The sequence below is a fragment of the Triplophysa rosa genome, linkage group LG2 (genome assembly GCF_024868665.1).
Source record: "Triplophysa rosa linkage group LG2, Trosa_1v2, whole genome shotgun sequence".
NCBI lineage: Eukaryota > Metazoa > Chordata > Actinopteri > Cypriniformes > Nemacheilidae > Triplophysa > Triplophysa rosa.
In genome coordinates, this window is record NC_079891.1 from 8,284,720 (window position 1) to 8,306,004 (window position 21,285).

Here is a 21,285-nt window from a genome sequence, read left to right on the forward strand (position 1 = left end):
AGAAATATGTTTAACGTTAATTGATTCCTTTCTACCCCTTACTCTGCTAAAAAAAGTACTTTTTATAAGGTTCATTATTATAAATTTTCCTTTAAATTTATGATTTACGTTTTTTTCTGTGTATTATGTTTACAAATGTATTGTTATAATATTGAAATGCATCCCTTGTACTATTTTCAATATAAATGTTTATAATAAAAAATAAAAAAATACAGAGTCCAGTGCTGTCACAGAGAGAGGTGTTATTTCTCATCTTTTCAATGATATCTTTCACCTTACATGGTCATATATATTGTGTCCGTATTCTTTTGGGGACACTCTGTGGGAGGGTCTTGGGCATTCATAATGGAGAGCCGGAGGGGAGGGGGCTTCACGCTCCTGCTAAACGTCATAACGCCGCGTTGGCTTTGCCTCTCCTCCCCCAACCGCACTGTTCGGGCGCTCGCTGGAAAAGTTTGGGAGCGCTGTGAATGTATGAATACCTGGGGGATTTAACAACAAAACAGGAGGACGACAGGAAAACTTTGAATGCAGCAAATAGTAGGATATTTTACCGCGGACGTGAAAAATGATCGCAAAGAAGACTGAATGGTCGTTTGTGTCGTAAAATCTGTTCTCTGTTTCAACTGCTCTTCAACTAATCCGCCTGGAAAGTTAGTTTGGTCGGACCGACGCAGGGAGAAACTGCATAGGAAATGGCGGAAACCAAAATAATCTATCATATCGACGAGGAGGAGACGCCGTACCTGGTGAAGATCCCCATCTCCTCGGAAGAGATCACACTGTTGGACTTTAAACAAGTCCTCAATAAACCCAACTATAAGTTCTTCTTCAAGTCCATGGATCAGGACTTTGGGTGAGTTGCGGCTGTGAACTTGCATCCCTTTTTAAAGAAGTGTGTCTGTGCCGTGGTACAGTGATGGCATATAACAGCGATACACTATGGTTCTATATTCACTTAAAAATATCGGGAAACGTGTCCAAAAACCTGACATTTTGATGATGCTATGTCAAAAAAAAAAAAAAACACGTGGAACATATCCAAAAACCCATGACATTGCTCTCTTTATTTTCCCCTGATTTACTGAATGAGTATCATATTCATGTGCCGTGGTATTTGGAGTAAGTTAGTTGTTCTAAATAATTAATACAATGGTATATCTCCAAACGTTACATAGTACCATAATATAAAACCCATAGCAATAATTTCAGTACTTTCTGTTATTTTCTATTATGTCAAAGCAGTTTGTCGAACTGGCGTCTCTTAACAGTTTATGAGACATTCGGTTTGTCTTCTAAATTATTGGGATTTTTGGGATAAAATGTTCCTGACATTATGACTAGGATGTGTATGTGTAGTCAGAGTAGGAAAATTCCCTGGATGTTTACTGAAATGAGCTTTAGGTCTCTAGTTAATGTGATTGAGTGGAATGTGGCTTTAGAGCAGCTGTTGACTAGATCAACACACAACAGTGACGCTACAAATGTCGCCATCAGTTTTCCCAAGACGTAACGACACTGTTAAGTAAAAAGACACCACAGTGATGGATAGATTATTAGTCTCGTGGTACATTCCCATACAAAACGCACAGTGATGTATCAGGTAGCGCCATGGTACAATTGATCCACACCATTTATGAAGAGTTCCACATTATTTCGTATTTAAAGAAAAAGTTGTGTTGTCATTAATGCAAATATGAAATGATATTTTATAGCTGAAGTTCCGAAGCGACATAGGATTTTCCCAAGTTTCCCAAAAGGTAATTTAAGTAATTATTCTCTTCAAAAGTTTAGTTTCTCTTATTGATTTAGTGAATTGGCTTCTTGAGCACCAGACAACACTCACATTTTGTAATAGTTGTATTTGACATGGATCGCATGAAAAGATGGGTCGCAACACTATACAGCCACTGTTGGGAGAAGCTGAAATGTACAGCAGATGCTGGAAAACCAACAATGTGCTGTACCTGGACAATGTTTCACAAGATCTGACAGCTTTACTACTCAAAACAATGGAGGAACTAAACTGTCACAAAACATACAAGCTACACACCATAATGAAAACCAAGGGAATGGAAATCTTTGAACGGGATCCTTTGTGTGAATTGAATTACAAAACAAAATTCACAACAAAAAAATCATTTTTTATGAGTAGCCTGGAGCCGGTTCCATGGTATTTATCTGATGACATCACTTTACCTCGATGTCACGATACTTTTTATGTTGTTGTGTTTGTGGTGTACAAGCAGAAACTTATTTTATAAAAATAATTTAAGATGTCATGATATCCAGGTTGTCTTGTTATCTGTCCTTTTGTGTTTGTTCTTTGCTAAACTCATTGTGTATTTCAGCATCTGTGTGTCATGTGTATATACCCACTTTTCCCACAGACTTTTGAGACACTGTTGATAGTAGATGCATGTGCTTTCTGTTCCCCACAGATTAATGCGATTAAGCCATTGGAGGTCTTGTTTCTTTCTCTCTTCCATTATTGTCGCTGTAGCTGTGGCTAGCTGTAATGCGCAGAGTGCTGGCAGTCATTAGTTAAACACTCTTATACACCGTATGTACAGTTCGCTCCAACTTATGACCTCTTTCTGACCTTGTGCTTCTCGCAGACTACGTAGACTGTAGCCATGTTTACCATGCCTAGGACAACAGGCAGTTGTCAGGGGCTCAGTATCTCAATGGCAGCTTCAAGATGTAAATAAAGAGCCTGTGTTGAATTACATTGGTCATTTATGCTCAGGCATGCTACATTTGCTTGGTCCGTCATTCATTCATTCAAATTCGGAAAAGTTGTCATGATTTATTGTTTAGAGCTGGACTGTTATGAACGCGGTATGTTTTACACAATAAGATAACCTGTCTTTAAAGGTGTACAATGTAACTATTCCACTGTAGTAAAGTTTTATACTTTAGTTTTATTATGTGCACTCGCATGAGATGAAGACTGAATTAGGTGGGTCCCTTTCTCATAAGGGTGATGGCCATGCGAGTTTAAATGACCAGCAGAATACTACTAACTTTACCTCCATACCTTTCTTCCAACACTTTTAGTTGCCCAGTTCTTAATTGCTTGCTTACAGATCTGCTTATTTTATCAATACAGTATAAATACAATTGTTTGTTTATAGTAAAGTTTAAAGGGATAGTTCACCCTAAATTGAAAACTCTGTCATGAATTACCACTCTCTAGTTGTTCAAAACCTGTTTAAATTTCTTTCTTTGGTTGGTTACAGAGAAAGTTATTTGGACGAATGCTTGGAACCTAACAGTTCTTGAAACTAGACATGTGCCCGGTTAACCGCGGTTACCACCAAATCCTGCTGAAACCGAGCTGGCTGCGATAATGCAAGGTATCGTTTATTTTATTGATGCGTAGCTTGTCTGTGAAACACGGCTCTGGGATCAGTAGAAATGCTGCTCGATCTAAAAGCAGTGCGAGTTTGAGTCGCTTATAATGTGCATTTGAAAAAGCAACACCTGTCAAACATGATCATTATAAATATACTTTATTATCATAAAAATACCTGAGGAGGCTTGAGGATCGGTGATAAAAACATGTCCTTAGGCATTTCCTACTACTAGTGTGTTATGGTCTTCTTCTGCAGTGCGTATTTGGAGTTTCTGCACGAGAGCGCCCTCTGGCTTTCGGATGCAGCAGCATTTTACCGTACTTCACTCACAAGTTGTGCATAAATCACGTGATATATATTTTCGGTTAACCGGGCATATGTCTACTTGAAACCCATTGACTATAGTAGGAAAAATGACAATGGTAGTGCCCCAGAACTGTTTTCTGTCCTACATTCTTCAAAATATCTTCTTTTGTGTTCAACAGAACAAAACAAATATAATTTGTCATTTTTCCTACTATTGTAGTCAATGGGGTCCAAGAACTGTATGGTTATAAGCATTCTTCCAAATACCTTTGTGATTTTTAGGACAAAGAAATTTTGACATATTTAATTAGAACAACTCGAATGTGAATAAATGATGACAGAGTTTTTATTTTTGGGGTAATTATCCTTTTAGTTATTTATTACAGATGCTTATTTTATTTACAAATTATTTTAACAAATAATGAATATTACTTAATAATAGGGTGTAAAGAATTGATCAGGCATTTCAGTTGATGTCTAAAAAGGAAAGAAACATTCTGGAAGTAAAATATCTTCCTCTGTAAAACCTTCCCATATGGCAGATCTATCAACGCACAGATGTAATGTTTCAGCAGGGATATATTTTATTGCTCCAAATACTCATTCAACTTTAAGAAATGAACTCATTCCTGAACTCAGGCTTCATGGAGTTGTATGCTCCTGCAATAAAAGCTGCATGATGTAGCCTAGATCCAGAAAGAAATGATTCATTACAAAAGAATGGTCGATTTTTGAATAACTTTTATTAAAGTTTTAAAAATCAAATTGGATGTGACATTGTTTGAAGCTATTACACCATTAGTTGGTGTGAATTATCAATGTTTATCACTCTTATTAACGGGCTAAAGCAATAATACCAGATTGCTTTTTTTTTAATAATGTTTTTGGCGTTTTTTTTGCCTTTAATTGTACAGCTATTGTTTTAGAGAGGACAGGAAGCGAAGTGGGAGAGAGAAGGGGGGTTCGGGAAAGGACCACGAGACGGGAATCGAACCCGTGTCGCCCACTAGGCTATCGGCTCCAACCAGATTGCTTTTTGAAAGGCATTAAACCACTCAGTGATGTGTTACAATGATTTTTACCGCAGTGCTTGTTTACTGTGGTGAAGTCACTTTGTGGTTTTTATGTTTTTTTCCTTCTTTGTTTTAGGCTAATTTTCAAAGGTATGTGGGACATATCAGGACTTTAGATAAAAAAGGGGCACTGTCTGTCATCACCCATTTCTCTCTCTCTCTCTTCTCTCACACACTCATTCTTTCAGACACCTCATTGAAATCAACACTTTGTGGTGTACACAGGTCTGCTGTATCCATTATTAGTAGGCTACTTTATCACACCCTAAAGCCCATTGCACACTGAGTCTGAAATTTGCATCCGAAATTTCCACACGTTAAAAAATAATAAGACCTCACGTTATGTCAATCACATTTACACATTGCCTCCGATATTTTCGTCCGTCATAAAACATTTGGACTTGGTTCGATTTTCTGCGTTTTCCGTCATCCGTAGCAAGCATTTTGAGAGGCCTTTTTTAACAATTCAGAGACACCGTACAAACCAAATAGCGCCAAATACGAAAAAACGCTGACGTAAATTTCGGACTGTATGTGCAAAGACCTTTACACAGCAATGTCACAATGCAAATGGAACACTAAATACAGCAGCTTGTTTACTTCTTTCCCAGACCTGCGGTAATTCAGAGTTAACAGATCGAGCCCACGTATGTTTGTCAGCATTTGTTTCCTGTATAATGAAGCTTATAAAACAGGATCACGTGTGCCATTCTTTGAAATTTGTTTTTTGGCTCTGTGGATCCTACTGTTGTTGCTCCCAGTGGGGTCTTTAACCTTAGTTGGCTTGATAATTTCCACATGTGCCGAGTGCTCTCAAAAATGTGAGTAATTTATTGTGTAGAGAGGAGAAATCATGAGCAAAGTTTCAGTGCCCGGCCCGCCATACTTTTTGATATTTCATTAGGGATTTATCAGCTGCACTAACAGGCAAAACGTTACAGTTTACAGTTACATTTTCTAAGGAACGTTTTGATGTTATATGTTTCGCAAAGCAAAACTTGTTGCATATTTGCATGAAGCCTTTTCTGGCCACCTAGACATCTGGGTGTTTTGACTCAGTAAATCTGGTCCACTTTGCACTTATTGTGGCCATGAACAATCTTTAGAATGGAATAAAGCTAAATTTGATGAACATGATTACTGGTAACTTGTTATTGTACATACCTTATCTTTAAATTAAACTTATTGTCAATTTATTTACTAAATTTTGTTCTTAGACTAGACACAAAACATGACAATGTGTCTAGTTTGTTTTGCATAGCTGACTGGCATAGAATATTTTATTTTTATTAGTATTTATTTATATATAGTTTTTGCCTGAGTGCCCCAATGTAAAGTCCAGATTCAAAGATGCAGGATTCAGTGTTGAAATGCTTATAGCTTATAGTCAAGCTTGTAGCATGACTTGGTTTCCAAATGGACCATTTAATAAAGCATCCCTGATTCCCAGAAATTGCTTAAAGCCAGTCAGTCAGTTTAAGGCTTTGTGTTTTGAGGAAGCCCTTGTAATGTTTGTATGCATCACACAGTGCATGAATGAGGTTGAAACTGAAGTTACTCAAGTTTCCCAGAGCGTAGAACACAAGCAGACTTGTCTTGAACAGGAGAATTCTCCAGAAGCCTAGAAGAAGATAGAGGCTTTTATAAAATGCCTTTTAATGCAATTCTTGCACACGTTGTGTGTTTGTTTGTTTTAAGCAGGAAGCGCCTTAACATACAAAACATACAAGTTTTGTGTGTGCGTGCATAGAAGTATAAGAATGATTCTTTATCTGTAGTGTCATGCAGGCAGTGACAGGCCTTAGGGCTCATAAACCCCCGAGATGGATGAGAGAGGACGAGGAACTAACCCAGACTAAATAAAGAACACAGGAATATGAGTCAGGGAGGACTTTATGCGAAAAGATTGCATGTTAGTTAAGGTCTTGTTTTAAGTGGTAAATGAAAACAATCGCTGTCGGACTTGAAGTTGCCTGTTGTAAGCAATGTTATCCAAAGGTTAAATCAACAGGTTTACTTTCATGATGTTGTGATAGATAATGGACTGTGTTTTTTTTTGAGAGTGTTACTGATTCGTTTGTTGTAGGAAGTTGGTAGTTAAAACCTAAAATGTTGGATGACGGTAACTAGATGTTGTGAACAGGTATTTTTTTATTTACTGCGCAGTGACAAAGCGGATTGTTCTGTGTCCAGCATGTCACATCCTTATTCAGGCCGTTGGATGAAGTCAGTACGTATATTACATTAATGACGATTTGTGACAAATATCATATAATTGAATCAGAAACTATGTGACTTTTGCTCTGTGCCATGGCTGGATTTTGTATCTCCAGAGTTTCATCTGAGCACCGCTGACTGATGCCATCCATGTCCCTTCAATAAACGTTGGGTCCGGTTTTTAAAGAGTAAATATTACAATGACCTTAAAATCACATTTCGTGCTGTGTGTAATGTTGCTGTGTGTGGATGTAAGCAGTCTGCCAAGTTGTAAAGCCGAAAATGAACGAATCACAAAGTTATTGGCTTGGGAAAAAGTGAGTTGACTCTGAATCACACGAACGAGTCGTCTGTCGTTCTAATTTCAGTTCCGGGTCAGATTTGTCTCACTCCGTGTATGCCCGCTTACTTTCCATTTGAGACACTGCACGTGGTAGACCAATCACAGCAGACTAGACCATCTGACCAATCAGATCAGAGTAGGCTGACAGAAAGGAGGGGATTAGGCGGATGAATCGCCGAACATATCATTTGAGAGTCAGTCAAGAAGTATGGTAATAATAACTGCCCAGTGCCTATTATTAGAAAATGTAATGTAATGAGTTTTTTACACCGTGCATGTACGTAAACTTGTTGGACACTCATAAACCAAAGTAGGACCTTAAAAATACGTAATCTTTAAAGATAAGAGAGGGCATCTTGCCCGCTTTATGTGACACTTTAGGATTTGACGTGTCGCACCGCATTAATTGTGAACAGTCGCACCACTCGTGTCCAGTGTAGACACAGTGTTAGCCTCCAGATTTGTTATTACTGGAAGCATAAGCTCAGCGTTTTCCCTCACGTTCAGAAATGGACATTTAGATCATGGTATTTAATAAGTAATCTGTGGTGTATTTTGAGCAGAAACTTTAGAGACACATTCTGTGGACCCCGCAAAATTGTGTTTGTGTGTTTTTTTATTTTTTATTTTGGGCTAAAAATGTACTTGACTAATTTCTTGATGGTAAAACTGTAGTCTATTATGGGTCATTCTTACGAAAAAATTGAAACATCACGGCAGTAAAGATTTAAATTACAAAACATACAATTCGGTAACACAAAAATGATCATGATAAACATAATTGTGTTCTCTACCTTGCACAAAGCATCATTTTAACAGGAATTAATTATTTGTGTGTTGTATTGCTTTTTCTGCTGAAATTCTCATCACCGTAACGCTTCCCGATTTGTCTGAGTGCGTTATGTTCTAATTAAAACAGGGTAGAGTTAAAATATTCTGAAAAAATAATTAGATCTTCTCGAATGACAAAAAATTTGTTGACAAAATATTAATGTAGAACTTTTTACCTTTATGTGAAGAAACACATCTACCAGTACCCTTTAAATGGCTACCAGGTTAACAGATTACTAGATTTTCTAGTTAAAAATTTAATATTCTCTTTTTTCATTCTCATTACCTATATAGTTTTCTGCATTTATAAAATGTTACATGTATATTTTTATTAAAATATACTTCATTAATGGCTTATGTATGATTAATAAAAACTTGCTAAGGCATCATGGCTTCACTTTTTTTTGGCAAAACATGCTTATATAAATATATATATATATATATATAAATAATTTTTTTAAGGCCGTACATTTTTTTTACAAATTGTGTCAAACTGTCAGTAAAAGTTGAGAAATTAATGATTTTAAACATGGCACCCCTTGTTTTAAATGAATCAAATGGAAATTTGTTTTATATTTGACATCTTGAAACCAAGATTTTGTGAGAATCACCCATATAAGCATGTGGGATTCCGCTGTAGACTCTCAATTGTAGTCTGTAGCTATGACAGTTATCTTTGAATGCTCATGTATGTATCTGTGTCTTTGACAGAGTGGTGAAAGAAGAAATCTCAGATGATTCTGCAAAGCTTCCTTGCTTTAATGGAAGAGTGGTGTCTTGGGTAAGAGACTCTCTGTTATTATATCCTGCTGCTTTACTTTTATCATTTGTATTGGTGTAGAATCTTCATACATAAATTATTCAGTTGGCCAAAAGAAGAAAACGAATAGTTAGAAATGCTTATCTTTTTTAGCAAACATTATCATTTTCACATGTGACTGAGCTTCGAACCTCTAGCCAGAGGTTTTGCCTTAGCTGTTGGAAGTAGTGCAAGATATTTATTCCCTAAAACAACCATTTACCAGTAGTGGCAAAAAGTGTATGAAATGTCACATGATATGTCCCATAATGCAGTGCTGTCACAGAGGTGTTAGACTCCATTGTTCTTTTTGTGATGTTGACGCGGTGTGAATGAGCCGAGGGGTGGAGGTCTATGTCTAATGTTTCTATTCTTTCTTGAAATCAATTTCCTCGTATCCTCACGCCTGTGTCTCATTCCATTACGTCAGTGTTCCTTGATCTCATGTTTTAACTCCGTTTCTAGCTAGTGTCTTCAGAAAGCTCTGCGGTAGAAGTTGCAACACCTCCAGCCCCAGTCATAGAAGTCCGACCGGAACCGTCGCCCCCTCCGCCCCCTCTCCCCCCTCCACCTGCAGAGCGGCCCGGTGGCATTGGAGACTCGAGACCTCCTTCCTTTCAGTGAGACAAATGCACGCAAATTCACACACAAAACAAACCTGTCAGTTACTTGAAACAAAACTATCATGTACACTAAAAAGCAACGGTTTACCTGGTGGGCTGTAAAACATCTATAAGACTTGCACTGAAGGACAGGAATATCATAGATATTTCACAATCCTTCATGTTCTATATGCTGTGTGCACACTATAACACTGTGTCCTAACCAGTTGGGACATTGTAAAGCAACAGGTGATAGAAGCTATCACTTTACATGTTTGTGTCCAAAGCAGCCGCATGCACGAGAGTGGCAGGGACATTGTGTTGATTACTTTGTTTCTATTTTTGTCTGTTTTTCTGCTGGGTGTCTCTGCCCACAATGATTTCTCATAGGTCTAAAATCCTGCTTCACAAAGCGGTATATTCAACACATCAAGTAAATACATTCCCATTAGCTGTGGCCGTTGCTTTGTTTTTGCTTTTAGTGGGGATGAGAAAAAGACTTGATGTTAAAAACATGTCTCACCTGTTTAGGCCATTGCATAATTTGTATTTTGAAAGCAGACTAATAAAGGGTTTTTGGTTTCAGTTCAGCTCTTTTTGAATGTGGATGTTGAAATCCCATCATGCACTGATATGTGGTGCTGAGATAATGTACCATAAATGCAGTTTTTTTCCAAAAACATGAAATTGAATATGTTTGTGAATGTTTTGTTTGTTAGTACAAACCAACAAACTAAAAGGAAATTTAAAGGACCAAAACATGTACACTTTGATCTTACTTGTTTTTTTCTCTCTTTCTTTTTCTCAGTCCTAATGTGGCCAGCAGTGTGGATACTCTGGATGAGACGACAGAAACAGAGTCTGTGGTATCATTTAGGAGAGAGAGACCAAGACGAAGAGAGAGCATAGAACAGCACGGTCAGAATACTACTTTTTTTGCATGTTTATGTGCCCAAATACCCGATATGCAGAACCGACATTCCTTTAGTTACACTTCATACTCCAATTCGATTTTTCCTCCTTTGTCATCTTAAAGGGAACCCGGTGTATAGAGAGATGTATGGCTTAATGCGTTGTAATAGCCTTACACTACTAGCATTTGTCGTTAGAAACACATCAAATATTTTCAGCTCTTAAAAAAACTCTAAATGTAATACTCATTTTAACCTAAGGAGGCCGCCATGTTCTTTTTCGATGACGTAAACTGGTTGCACGCACAGCTAGGCAGCCAAACTAAACACAGACACACTAATCAGTTCTTCAGTAAATATAAGGTTCTGTGGGATAATATATACATGTGTGTGTAACAATGTTAACAGCAAGGAAGGAGGAGGACGGAACCGGCGAACGTTGAACAACAAAACTTTAATAAAATAAACAAACATCAAAACAAAAGTAAAATGACGGCAGCTCCCTCACGGTCGACTGCCGGTCACACATAATAGAACATAACGTAAAGTCCAGGCCTGGTTCTCTCTCGTCCTTTACTGTTGTCGCTCCTCCTTTTATGTAATGCTAAAAGAAGAAAGAAAGATAATAAAGACGCTATTTGGTGTATTTTCCTACATTTTAATATTGTTTGTCAGAAACAACACAAACATGCATATTAATAACCAAAATCATTTCGAATTTATCATATACACGATGTTTTAGCCATTATACAATGCATTTTATCCAGATTTTGACTTTTTGATGTTGATTTATCAACATCAGTAGCCTAACGTTATTGTCTTCTCTCCCTCGGTCATTAGCTGACGGGGGCTAATATTCACGTGTGCTCTAATACAGAATAAATAACCAAACCGCAAGCATTATTATTGTGTTTATCAGTATATTCTCATAATGTATAAAGTATACGATTATGGTGGATGCTGATGTCTTAAATAGTCTTAAATGTCTCAAAGGCGGTAGTTTAAAGCTATGATTTAATGCACGCTCACCTTGAACAGACGTCTAATACTGAACGCGTTCTTCTTTTATGGCAGGCAGGCTGGCTTGTGTCAAGAGGACATACCGCCACCTACTGTCCCTGTGTGTTTGTATATCTGATCTTATGTTTTACGTGTCATATTTTACTGTTATATATGGAAAACGTGTGTGCTTCACTGTTGCGAAAGAGAACAGGTTTAGGTCGCAACCATTTGACATCACGGATTCTGACGCAAAAAAATGGCGGCCTCCAAGTAAAAAAATACTGTTTTTTATTTCACAATTATAAAGTCAATGCCATTGTTCATATATTAAGCCATACATCGCTCTATACCCAGGGATCCTTTTAAAAACATTTTTTTTTTAAAATGAACAGTCATCCATGTTAAATTTCATTGTCGTATTACAACATAAAAAATATTTACAGACCAAGAAAAATTACAATAAAATTCAACTATTTTATTCCCAATATGCATTAATTATTGGCAGTTTATAAATTAAATTTATGTAAAAACAATATATCGGTCGATCTTTAGATTTGCATAATGTATAAGTCTAAAGCAATATAATGAGCAAGAGTGTGTTGGGCGTATGCGCTGTGCTGTTCTGTCGTTTCCTGATTCCGCCCCTTTCTCGCTCCCACTTTGCTTCCAGTCCTCTCTTCTACTGTACTGTATAAAGGCAAAAATTTAAAAAAATCGTAAAAATATATTTGGGTAGTTGACAAATTTATGTGTCCTAATCTGCTTCAGAGCAAAAAATGTGTTATTAATAATGTTAACTAATATATTCATATTTATATTGGTAATATAAAATAGTAAGAGATTTTTTTCACAGAATAGGACGCATTTCCGTTTCAATTGTCAATATATTGAATATTTATACATCACATGTGATCAATGAACCAAGTTTACTGCAGAATGCAAAATAAATATATTTATTTTTGAGAACTTGACACTACTATTTGAAAAAGATATTGCTGCATACTGATACTGCACCTTAGCATACATAAAAGAGTACATATTGTGCAGTCAGGAATATGCTAGTATTTAAAGTGATAGTTCATCCCAAATTTTGAATTCTAAGCATGATTCCTATGACTTTACTCCACTAATGTACTACAAAGTCTGAATCAGTTTTTTGTTGTGATTTGTTGTTTTTGAATAAATGGGATTTCAGGTTGTATTGTTTCTCTGCTGCTACAGTTTCGCGTGTAAATGGCCAGACACGGATAGAGCGCCACCTGGCAGGCTATGAGAGCTCCTCCACCATGATGAGCAGTGAATTTGAAACCACCAGCTTTTGTGATTCAGATGATGATGATACCATGAGCAGGTGCACAGCACTGAATTAAGTGTTTAATGTGTCTGATCTGAAATCATTGCATAAGACTCAAACATCAGCCCTTTGAGACTGGAATTGTTTTCTGTTGGATAATTTGGAAAAATAGTTTTTCTCATGGTTTCATGTCTGGCTCGATCTCTCTGTAGATTTAGCAGTTCTACAGAACAGAGTACAGCTTCTCGATTGTTGAAGAGACACCGCAGACGAAGGAAACAGCGTCCTCCCAAACTAGAACGGGTACAGAAGCATCGTCTAAGACTTGTGTTAACTATAATAAATTGCAACATCTTCAGTTGTTTATGTAAATACATTTAATATTGAACTGTTTTTAAAATGTTTCTTTTAAATTAAATGTCATTTAATTTGTTGTTTACGAAGGCTTCGTCATTCAGCAGCGTGACTGACTCCACAATGTCCCTTAACATCATCACTGTTACACTTAACATGGGTGGGTGAAGTGTTTTGATCTTTGCTCTTTCATTTTTTTCCAAGACTTTTCATAACATAATAAATAGACAAATGTACACTTGCAATGAGCAGACTAGCATGGATTCTATGTGTGCAAAATTCACAGAAAACTCTCAATTTGAAAATGCCTTTAGTGACCAATAAGTATTCATCTTTATTTAAAGAGTAAATATTTTTTGATTTTTAAGGTCTTACTTTGGTTTATGGAGTGTCCAACAACAAGTTTACGTACATACACGGTGTAAAAACACTTTCATTTTCTATAGAAGTTTAAGAACATTGTAATAGTTCCTCTTTAATACCCAATAACATAAAATATGTTTTAAGTCACAATCAGTACTTATAAATGTACAATTATACATTTGGCTTTTATCCAGTGTTACCTGGAAATTGAGCCTACAACCTTTGCACTGCTAATGCAACCAGCTGCTTTTTTGTCTTTTAAATAGAGAAGTATAATTTCTTGGGCATCAGTATCGTGGGTCAGAGTAATGAGCGAGGTGATGGAGGCATCTACATTGGCTCCATTATGAAGGGAGGAGCTGTGGGTGCAGATGGCAGAATAGAGCCTGGTGACATGCTGCTGCAGGTCAGAAAACGTTCTCCTTCCAATCATCCATTCCGTTATTTACTACTATTGGTGACGTGTTCGTTTTTTGCATTTCTGCAGGTGAACGATATAAACTTTGAGAACATGAGCAATGATGATGCTGTGAAGGTTCTGAGAGACATCGTACACAAACCAGGGTGAGTCTTTTTTACATCACTCACAAACAAGCTGAATTTTAGAGCTGAAAGCCTCAACGTGCCTAACCATGATATATTTTGTTGCATGGTAACTTGGTGTTTTTTTTTTTTTGGTAAAGCTCCTTTAAATAATATGCATTAGGACACATCAATGATAACATTTTATTTAAAATAAAAAACTGTTGAAATGTGCAACTATAAAAAAAAATATGTATTAAAATCATTGCTGAAATTAAAACTGAAACATTGCTATACATTAAATAACAACAGCAATAATAAACGGGTGGTTGTGTCCTATGGTGTGACATTTTGAAAACAAACGGTCAATATTACATTGATCTATATTATTAATATTTATATTTATCATATAAAAAAGCATGAAAGAGATTTATCTTCATTGTTTTTGTCAAATTTTTGACGTCACACTATAGGACAAATTTGCATACTAGCCTGTCAATTACCCAAATACAGCTTGTCATATGTGCTTGGTTAGCATGCAGGGCAAGTCTTTCATATTTGTCAAAAAATGTATGAACATGCTCTTGTATGCATTTATGTAGACCCATCATCCTGACCGTTGCTAAATGCTGGGACCCGTCGCCCCAGGGATACTTCACACTGCCTCGCAGTGAGTCTCAAACATTTCACTTCATTTAAAACAATTCTCTCACAGTATTCTAAATAATCTGTTGCCCCATTTATCCTGCTTATCCTGGGACATTAAAAACGTTTAATGTAAAGAATGTTTATATTATATTATATATTATATTAATGTAAAGAATGATTTTTTTCATAGAGCTGGTTGATATGATTTACATTAAATTACATTAATCATTCAGTGTCTTGACTTCAATTTTTGTGACACTTTTAGATGAGCCGATCCGACCCATTGACCCTGCAGTGTGGGTTTCTCACTCAGTAGCTATGAGTGGTGGAGTGTACGCTCCATACCCCCCCAGCACCATCACGTCCAGCTCATCTGTCACAGAGACCGAGAGTAAGCATTTTACGGTCACACCTCCACCGATGCATAGATTGTTCAAATGATTGTTTTCGATAATTAACAGAATGCCGTAGAGATGGGATTTGAAAAACGTCCCAGATTTTCTTTTAATCTGTGCCTTATTTTTATCTAACTGTAGGATTTGATGAGTTTTCACTCTCGCTGCATTCTGATATGGCATCAGTGGCTAAAGCCATGGCATCTCCTGACTCTGGCCTTGAAGTCAGAGACAGAATGTGGTTGAAGATCACCATTCCCAATGCGTTCCTGGGTGAGTATGAGAGCGAGAGAGGTGTGAAAGGTTCAAAATATTATTATTATTATTATTATTATAAAGATAATATTGAATCATATAAATAATAGAGTACCTCGGAGATTACGTATTTTTGTAGGCCAACCCAGAAGTTAGCGCTGTGCTGGTTCCCTCGACCAAAAGCCTCTGCATTTTTCCCATAGACTTTTGGAAGATTGCAAGAAAAAAAGAGCTGTGATTAACAAATGTTCATGATGTTTACACGTTTTGTCTATCAAGATAATATTTACAGATTAACGCAATATTTGCTATTTTTGAAGCCTAAAAACAGTCAGCAGAAGTAAAAAGCTAACACGAGGTCATAAACAGAGCACACTATGGTCGCTCGATTTCAACGTCACCACAACCATGCCTCTGACATTTTTTTCAAACTTCATTAAAAACGTGTTTTTTCCGTGAATGAATCCCCAACAATGTTTTTACAGATTTGTGCCCATGTTGCATTATTTGTGAGATGTATTTGCACGGTGATGACGTCTAACGTCCAGAAGTGCTAAAATGCTAACCTGCTTTCGGGTACAGAGGTACTCTATTTAGAAGGAGATAACATGTTACCATATTCAAATCAAGATTTTAAAATAAAAGTGTTGTCATATTAAAAAAAAAAAATTAAGTGTCAAGCAGCGTTTTAATGAACATTTTAGAACCCATTTGTTAAGAATCTTTTAAAAGCTAATTGTCGAGAAGTGTTCTTAAAATGTTTGTTTCAAGGCAGATTGCCAGTGGTATCATCATTTTATGATTATGAATTAAGTGACTTAGGTGTCTTCATGAGTATCCCTAACTTTTTCCAGATTTAGGGGCTGTTTTTAGCACTAAAACACTATTTGCTTGTTAAGTGGTGACGTGAGGAATACCGTTTACGGGTCCAAGCATCTCATTTCAAGCGGGGCTACAGCTTAAACAGCGGTTTATGAGCATATTGTATATTTAAGCGAAACATGTATTTAACTCAAAGTTAACACTACAGTCACCAGGCTCACGGGATATCCGACATCAATATTTGAATCAATTTTGAAAAATAAATGGCTGACTGGCCATGTGGGATTTCATTATGAAGATAAAGGTTAGGATCGTGGTTTTCCGATAGTTTTATAGCTCGCCATGAGCGTATATTAGCATTTTTTGTTGTTTGCCTATAGCATCTTATTGAGCGTTTGGACCCAGAAACAGTATATGACCTTCCATATATGGTGGTGCGTGACATCAGGCTTAACAAGCCCATAATATTCTTATAGCAAAAATTTTGGAGTCCTAAAATTAGGACTTACATTATGGGAGTTTTTTCCTAACAAAATAATTATAATAATTATAAATCAAACTCTCAAAACAGCTGTTCAAATGATAAATAAAATGCTCAAATTATCAAATAATAAATCAAACTATCAAAATGGCTGCTCAAATAAGAAATCAAATGCTCAAATGCTTTTCCATTAGTAGTCAAGTCATTTCCATTATTATTTTCATTTCATGACCATTATTTCTGCAAGTTAGAAGTTAGAACATTTTTCGATCAACTTTTTTTGAGGTAGATATAGTATCTTGTATGTAAACTTTACCATTGGTAATTTTAGTCTGTATCATCAGATTATATTGCAAATTTGTATTTGCAGATACGATTGCAGGAAAGTTTGTCTGCTTTTACTTAAATGAGAAATATGTGGATTGTTATGGGGTGAAATTGCAGAGTTAAAGATAATTTGCTCTGCTGTTGGTATGAATAGGCTTTCAAAATGGGTGCACTTTTAAAGCATGTGAATGACCAGGTCAACATTTGTTTCCATGCCTTTTGTTATTGTAAATTCTCACAGATAATCTGAAAATGTTCACGGCACGCTTCATGCAGTTTTGATTTTCATCTGGGATTGTGCATTACTTCCATGCTTTTCTCTCAGTGCCTTTAGAATGAAACTAGAAGCAGAACTTTTCAGTAGTTCCACTTTTATACTACATCTTGTCATGTTTGCTGATGTTTTACTTAAAAATCAAATGTCATACATTTTTGTTGATATTGTCGTACAGGTTCTGATGTAGTAGAGTGGCTTTACCACCACATCGAAGGCTTTCAGGACAGACGCGAGGCTCGTAAATATGCCAGTAACCTCCTGAAAGCTGGATTTATCAGACACACCGTCAACAAGATCACATTCTCAGAGCAATGCTACTATGTGTTCGGAGACTTCAGCGACTGTGAAAACTGTAAGTGACAAACCTTCAGATATGCTCAATCATGTTATGATGTATTTCAAGCACATGTATTGGCACCTTCTTACATATTCAACTTTGAATTTTTTCGGCGTTCTGTCGTCCATTTCATTAGATATGGCGAACCTTTCGCTGAATGATAATGATGGCTCCAGCGGAGCATCTGATCAGGACACTCTGGCACCACTGCCTTTGCCAGGGGCAACGCCCTGGCCCCTGATGCACACCTTCCCGTATCAGTACCCGCAACCCTACCCAACCCAACCTCCGCCCTACCATGAGTTGTCCAGCTATAGCTACGCACCAGGAAGTGCTGGCAGTCAACACAGCGAAGGCGAGTCACCTGTTAAAGATGCACTAGTATAAATTAGACAAAAAATCATATCCAGGATCAAATTTAACACCAATATTAAAAGAAAAATCAGTTTTCATCCCTTTATTTCTCCATCTCTCTCACAGGAAGTCGTAGCAGCGGTTCAACACGGAGCGAGGGTGAACGAAGGCGGGGAAGCAAAGGAGGCGGCAGCACCAGTGGTCGCGATGACAAATCCCCCGTAGGAGGCGGCGCTGACTCCCGCTCTGGCAGCGGCAGCGAATCGGAGTACTCAGTTCGGAGCAGCCGGAGGCGGGACCACGGTTCCGCCACACCGAGTGAGCATAGCCTCAGTCTGAGCCAGCGATCGCATCACAGAGTTCCGCCCACCCATCTGGCTCCATACCCCCCAGGCATCCCCATCCCTTACAATCCCATGATGGTAATGATGGTGCAGCAGCATCCCCACCCTCATCCGGCCATGGGCGCCCCTATCCCCAGCCTCTCCACCCTTCAAGCCCTTCCTCCTTCCTTAACACCTGGTGGCCCCCCTGGAGCTCCTCCGACCAGGGATCTGGGTTCAGTTCCTCCTGAGCTTACTGCATCCAGGCAGTCCTTCCATCTGGCTATGGGCAACCCTAGCGAGTTCTTTGTTGATGTTATGTAGTAAAATAGGAAACGCAGACGAAATGTGAAATTAATCAAGTGAGCTAAAAAAAAATCAAAGCCAAAACAAGTCAAGTGTCTTTCAGAGGAGTCTTCCTTACTTTACCAGGATGCTTTTTGGAATGTTTATTTTTGAAATGCAAACACGGCCATGATTCATTTTTCCACTCTCTTTGGCTCTTTTGTGTGTTCTGTACGTTTATGAACACTAATAATAAACACTTGCTGGTACTGGTAACGTTGCAACTTTAAACTAAAGCAATGACAAATAAACAGAATATGATTGAAATCAAGATTTTGTTTGTTTGGACAAATACAAGGCAAAATGTAGGTAAGGTGATAAAACTAGTCTAACTTGGCCATTCCACTTGGTACTTTCATTCATGTGGTTGTTAGGGAAATAGAGATTTGCCTAAACTTGATCCGAGTAAAAAACTGCTCCACAATGATTCTCATGATTTTATGTAAAACGTTGTGACAGGTGAGCAGTGTAACGACAAATAAGATTTGTGTTAAAATAAAAATACTTTTTTACAAATTTCAAATTTATTGAGTGTTTGCACAGCAGTAGTACAGTCTGTTACCTTTTTACAGGGAGTTTCATGCAGTCTTTACTTAAAGGTATTGTTCAAATAGAAGAAGATTAAACAAATGAAAATAATTGTTATCTTTGCTCTAAGAGTGTTGCCATAGTGTGTATAGACTGTAGTTAAATCTTTACAACATGAGCTAGAGTATTTAGATCAGGTTTTTATAAAGGCACTGACAATTGTTTTTTTATCATACATTGTTGTTTTGTAACTGATCTTGAGGTCTTATTAAATCACAGAACTGACAAAATCTGATACCATAATGAGCTTTTTTCATTTTGCCATTAACTTTGTGCACATTGCATTTTTACTTCCTGCTTGTCAATGTTATATTATTGTTTTGCTAAAAACAGAAGGATAGGTTCATAGGTCCAGCTTGATATATTTACATTAAAGTCTGTAGACGTCTGGCTGTTTCACTAACGTGCCTGTAAGCATGTCTCCTGCATTTGTTTCACATTTTTTGTTTAATGCGTGTTTTACTTCGGGCCACCTCTTTGTAGCCATTGTTTGTAGATCTGTTTTACTGATCTGAGACCAGTTTTGTGGTTTTTATTATGTCAGGGTTTGCAAAGGTTGGACTGTTGTTGGATTTGTACGAGAACGCTACTTGGAGCCAACAGCCTCAGCTGGAACAGATCAACTGACATTTTTGTACTATTTAGAGAACAAGGGGGAAATTGCGATTTAACATGCAAACTATTTAATGATGCAGTTTGTTTTGTAAATTTACTGGTACGGTTTGGGATGAGCCAAAGGCTAAAGTGTAGAGCAAAAAACTTTCCATGCCAGTTTGCTTTTATTGAACAATCCGTGATTGGTTAAATTGCCATGATCCATATGAGGATCATTTTAATCTCCTGTTACTGGTAGACTGTAATAATAGGAACTAATGTACAAACGGAAATCATTGTTGACTGTAGGGTTATAGTATTCTAGTTTTGCTGTAGACCTGACATGGACGCATTTCTACCTATATTTTACTTTGTTTTTTTACATGTATAAATTTTTGTAATCTAAATAAAGGTGCTATATGAAGTGAGACCATTGTCATATTTTATGTTGTTATTAATTAATTGTTATTGATGGCAACATGAGTCTGAATATGTTAAATAATGTGCCTGCAATCATTTGTTGTGACATCCTAATAAAAAAAGACTAGAGTCTTAGAGTTAAACTAGAGTTTAAAGCATTATTCAGTAAAACATAGTCTCTTAATGTTTGTTTTTCTTTATTGTAGTAGTCAATGAAAATAATCCCAAGGTGAGACATGTGTCACAAACACACACCGGTGATGATCATACACTGAAAAAAATGATTTTGCTGTTTGTCTAATTTGATTAATTTAAATAAGTTAAATAAACATTTTCAACAAACATTCAAACAAATTTCATTTTTTCATGTTCAGTTATGTAACTCAATCCCTTCATGTTGGCACTACATAAATTATTTGTGTTGTGTTAACACATAATTGTTATAACTAGGCAGAGGATTTATATTTCCCAGCATGCTTTACATAAGACTGCATTTTGAGTTATTTTCTTAAGTGTTGTTTTATGTGTTTTTCAGTAAAGAGAAACACTTGTTAATGTTTAATGTTCAATTATCTTTGAGATTTAGAGGAGTTTGTTATATTTTTCAGTTTTGTGGTTACCATTGTTCAGAAATGCGTTGCCTTTGCTTAAGTGGGCAATTACATTTTTTATTTTTATTTTCTGTTAAGCTCTGCTAACTTAATATCTTGTTAGAGATAAAAAAAACATTTTATGTCACATTAACTAAAAACACTTCTGTTGAGAACGTTAAATGAGAATGTGAAACGTTAACTTCTAAAAATGATGATTGTTTAACAAACATAAATTTGGCAACTTAAACATAATGAAATTATTCTGAGTAAACAACTTTATTATGTGCAACCGATGTACATTTTTTTCAGTGTATGACTGAAGATGTACCTAGGTGACATCTACTGAACATCTACAGTATGTTAGGTCTTGTGTAAGTTTTGTTGCTATGTCAGCATTTCCAAAATCGGTTGTAATGTATGTGCAAAATATGAATTTGTTGCTAAAGGGAATTTTTACATAAAACAAGGTACAGTCTCACATTGGACTGAAAACGTTAAAGTAGGCATTTAACTTCAAAAATGATTTCAGAAATATGACCCCGGACCACAA

At 36.8% G+C, this 21,285-nt stretch overlaps 1 protein-coding gene across 1 annotated transcript; it reads left to right on the forward strand.

Annotated features, from left to right (window-relative positions):
* The first annotated feature begins 431 nt into the window (after window positions 1–431).
* Window positions 432–20,266, forward strand: LOC130549125 (segment polarity protein dishevelled homolog DVL-2-like). Its single transcript, XM_057326298.1, has 15 exons — window positions 432–856; window positions 8,841–8,910; window positions 9,394–9,548; window positions 10,339–10,448; window positions 12,665–12,794; window positions 12,950–13,040; window positions 13,182–13,251; window positions 13,721–13,860; window positions 13,942–14,018; window positions 14,579–14,646; window positions 14,890–15,015; window positions 15,161–15,292; window positions 17,357–17,533; window positions 17,655–17,877; window positions 18,003–20,266. Exons 1-15 carry the CDS (start codon window positions 696–698, stop codon window positions 18,517–18,519), a joined length of 2,247 nt encoding a protein of 748 aa, XP_057182281.1. The 5' UTR covers window positions 432–695; the 3' UTR covers window positions 18,520–20,266.
* The last annotated feature ends 1,019 nt before the right edge of the window (window positions 20,267–21,285 follow it).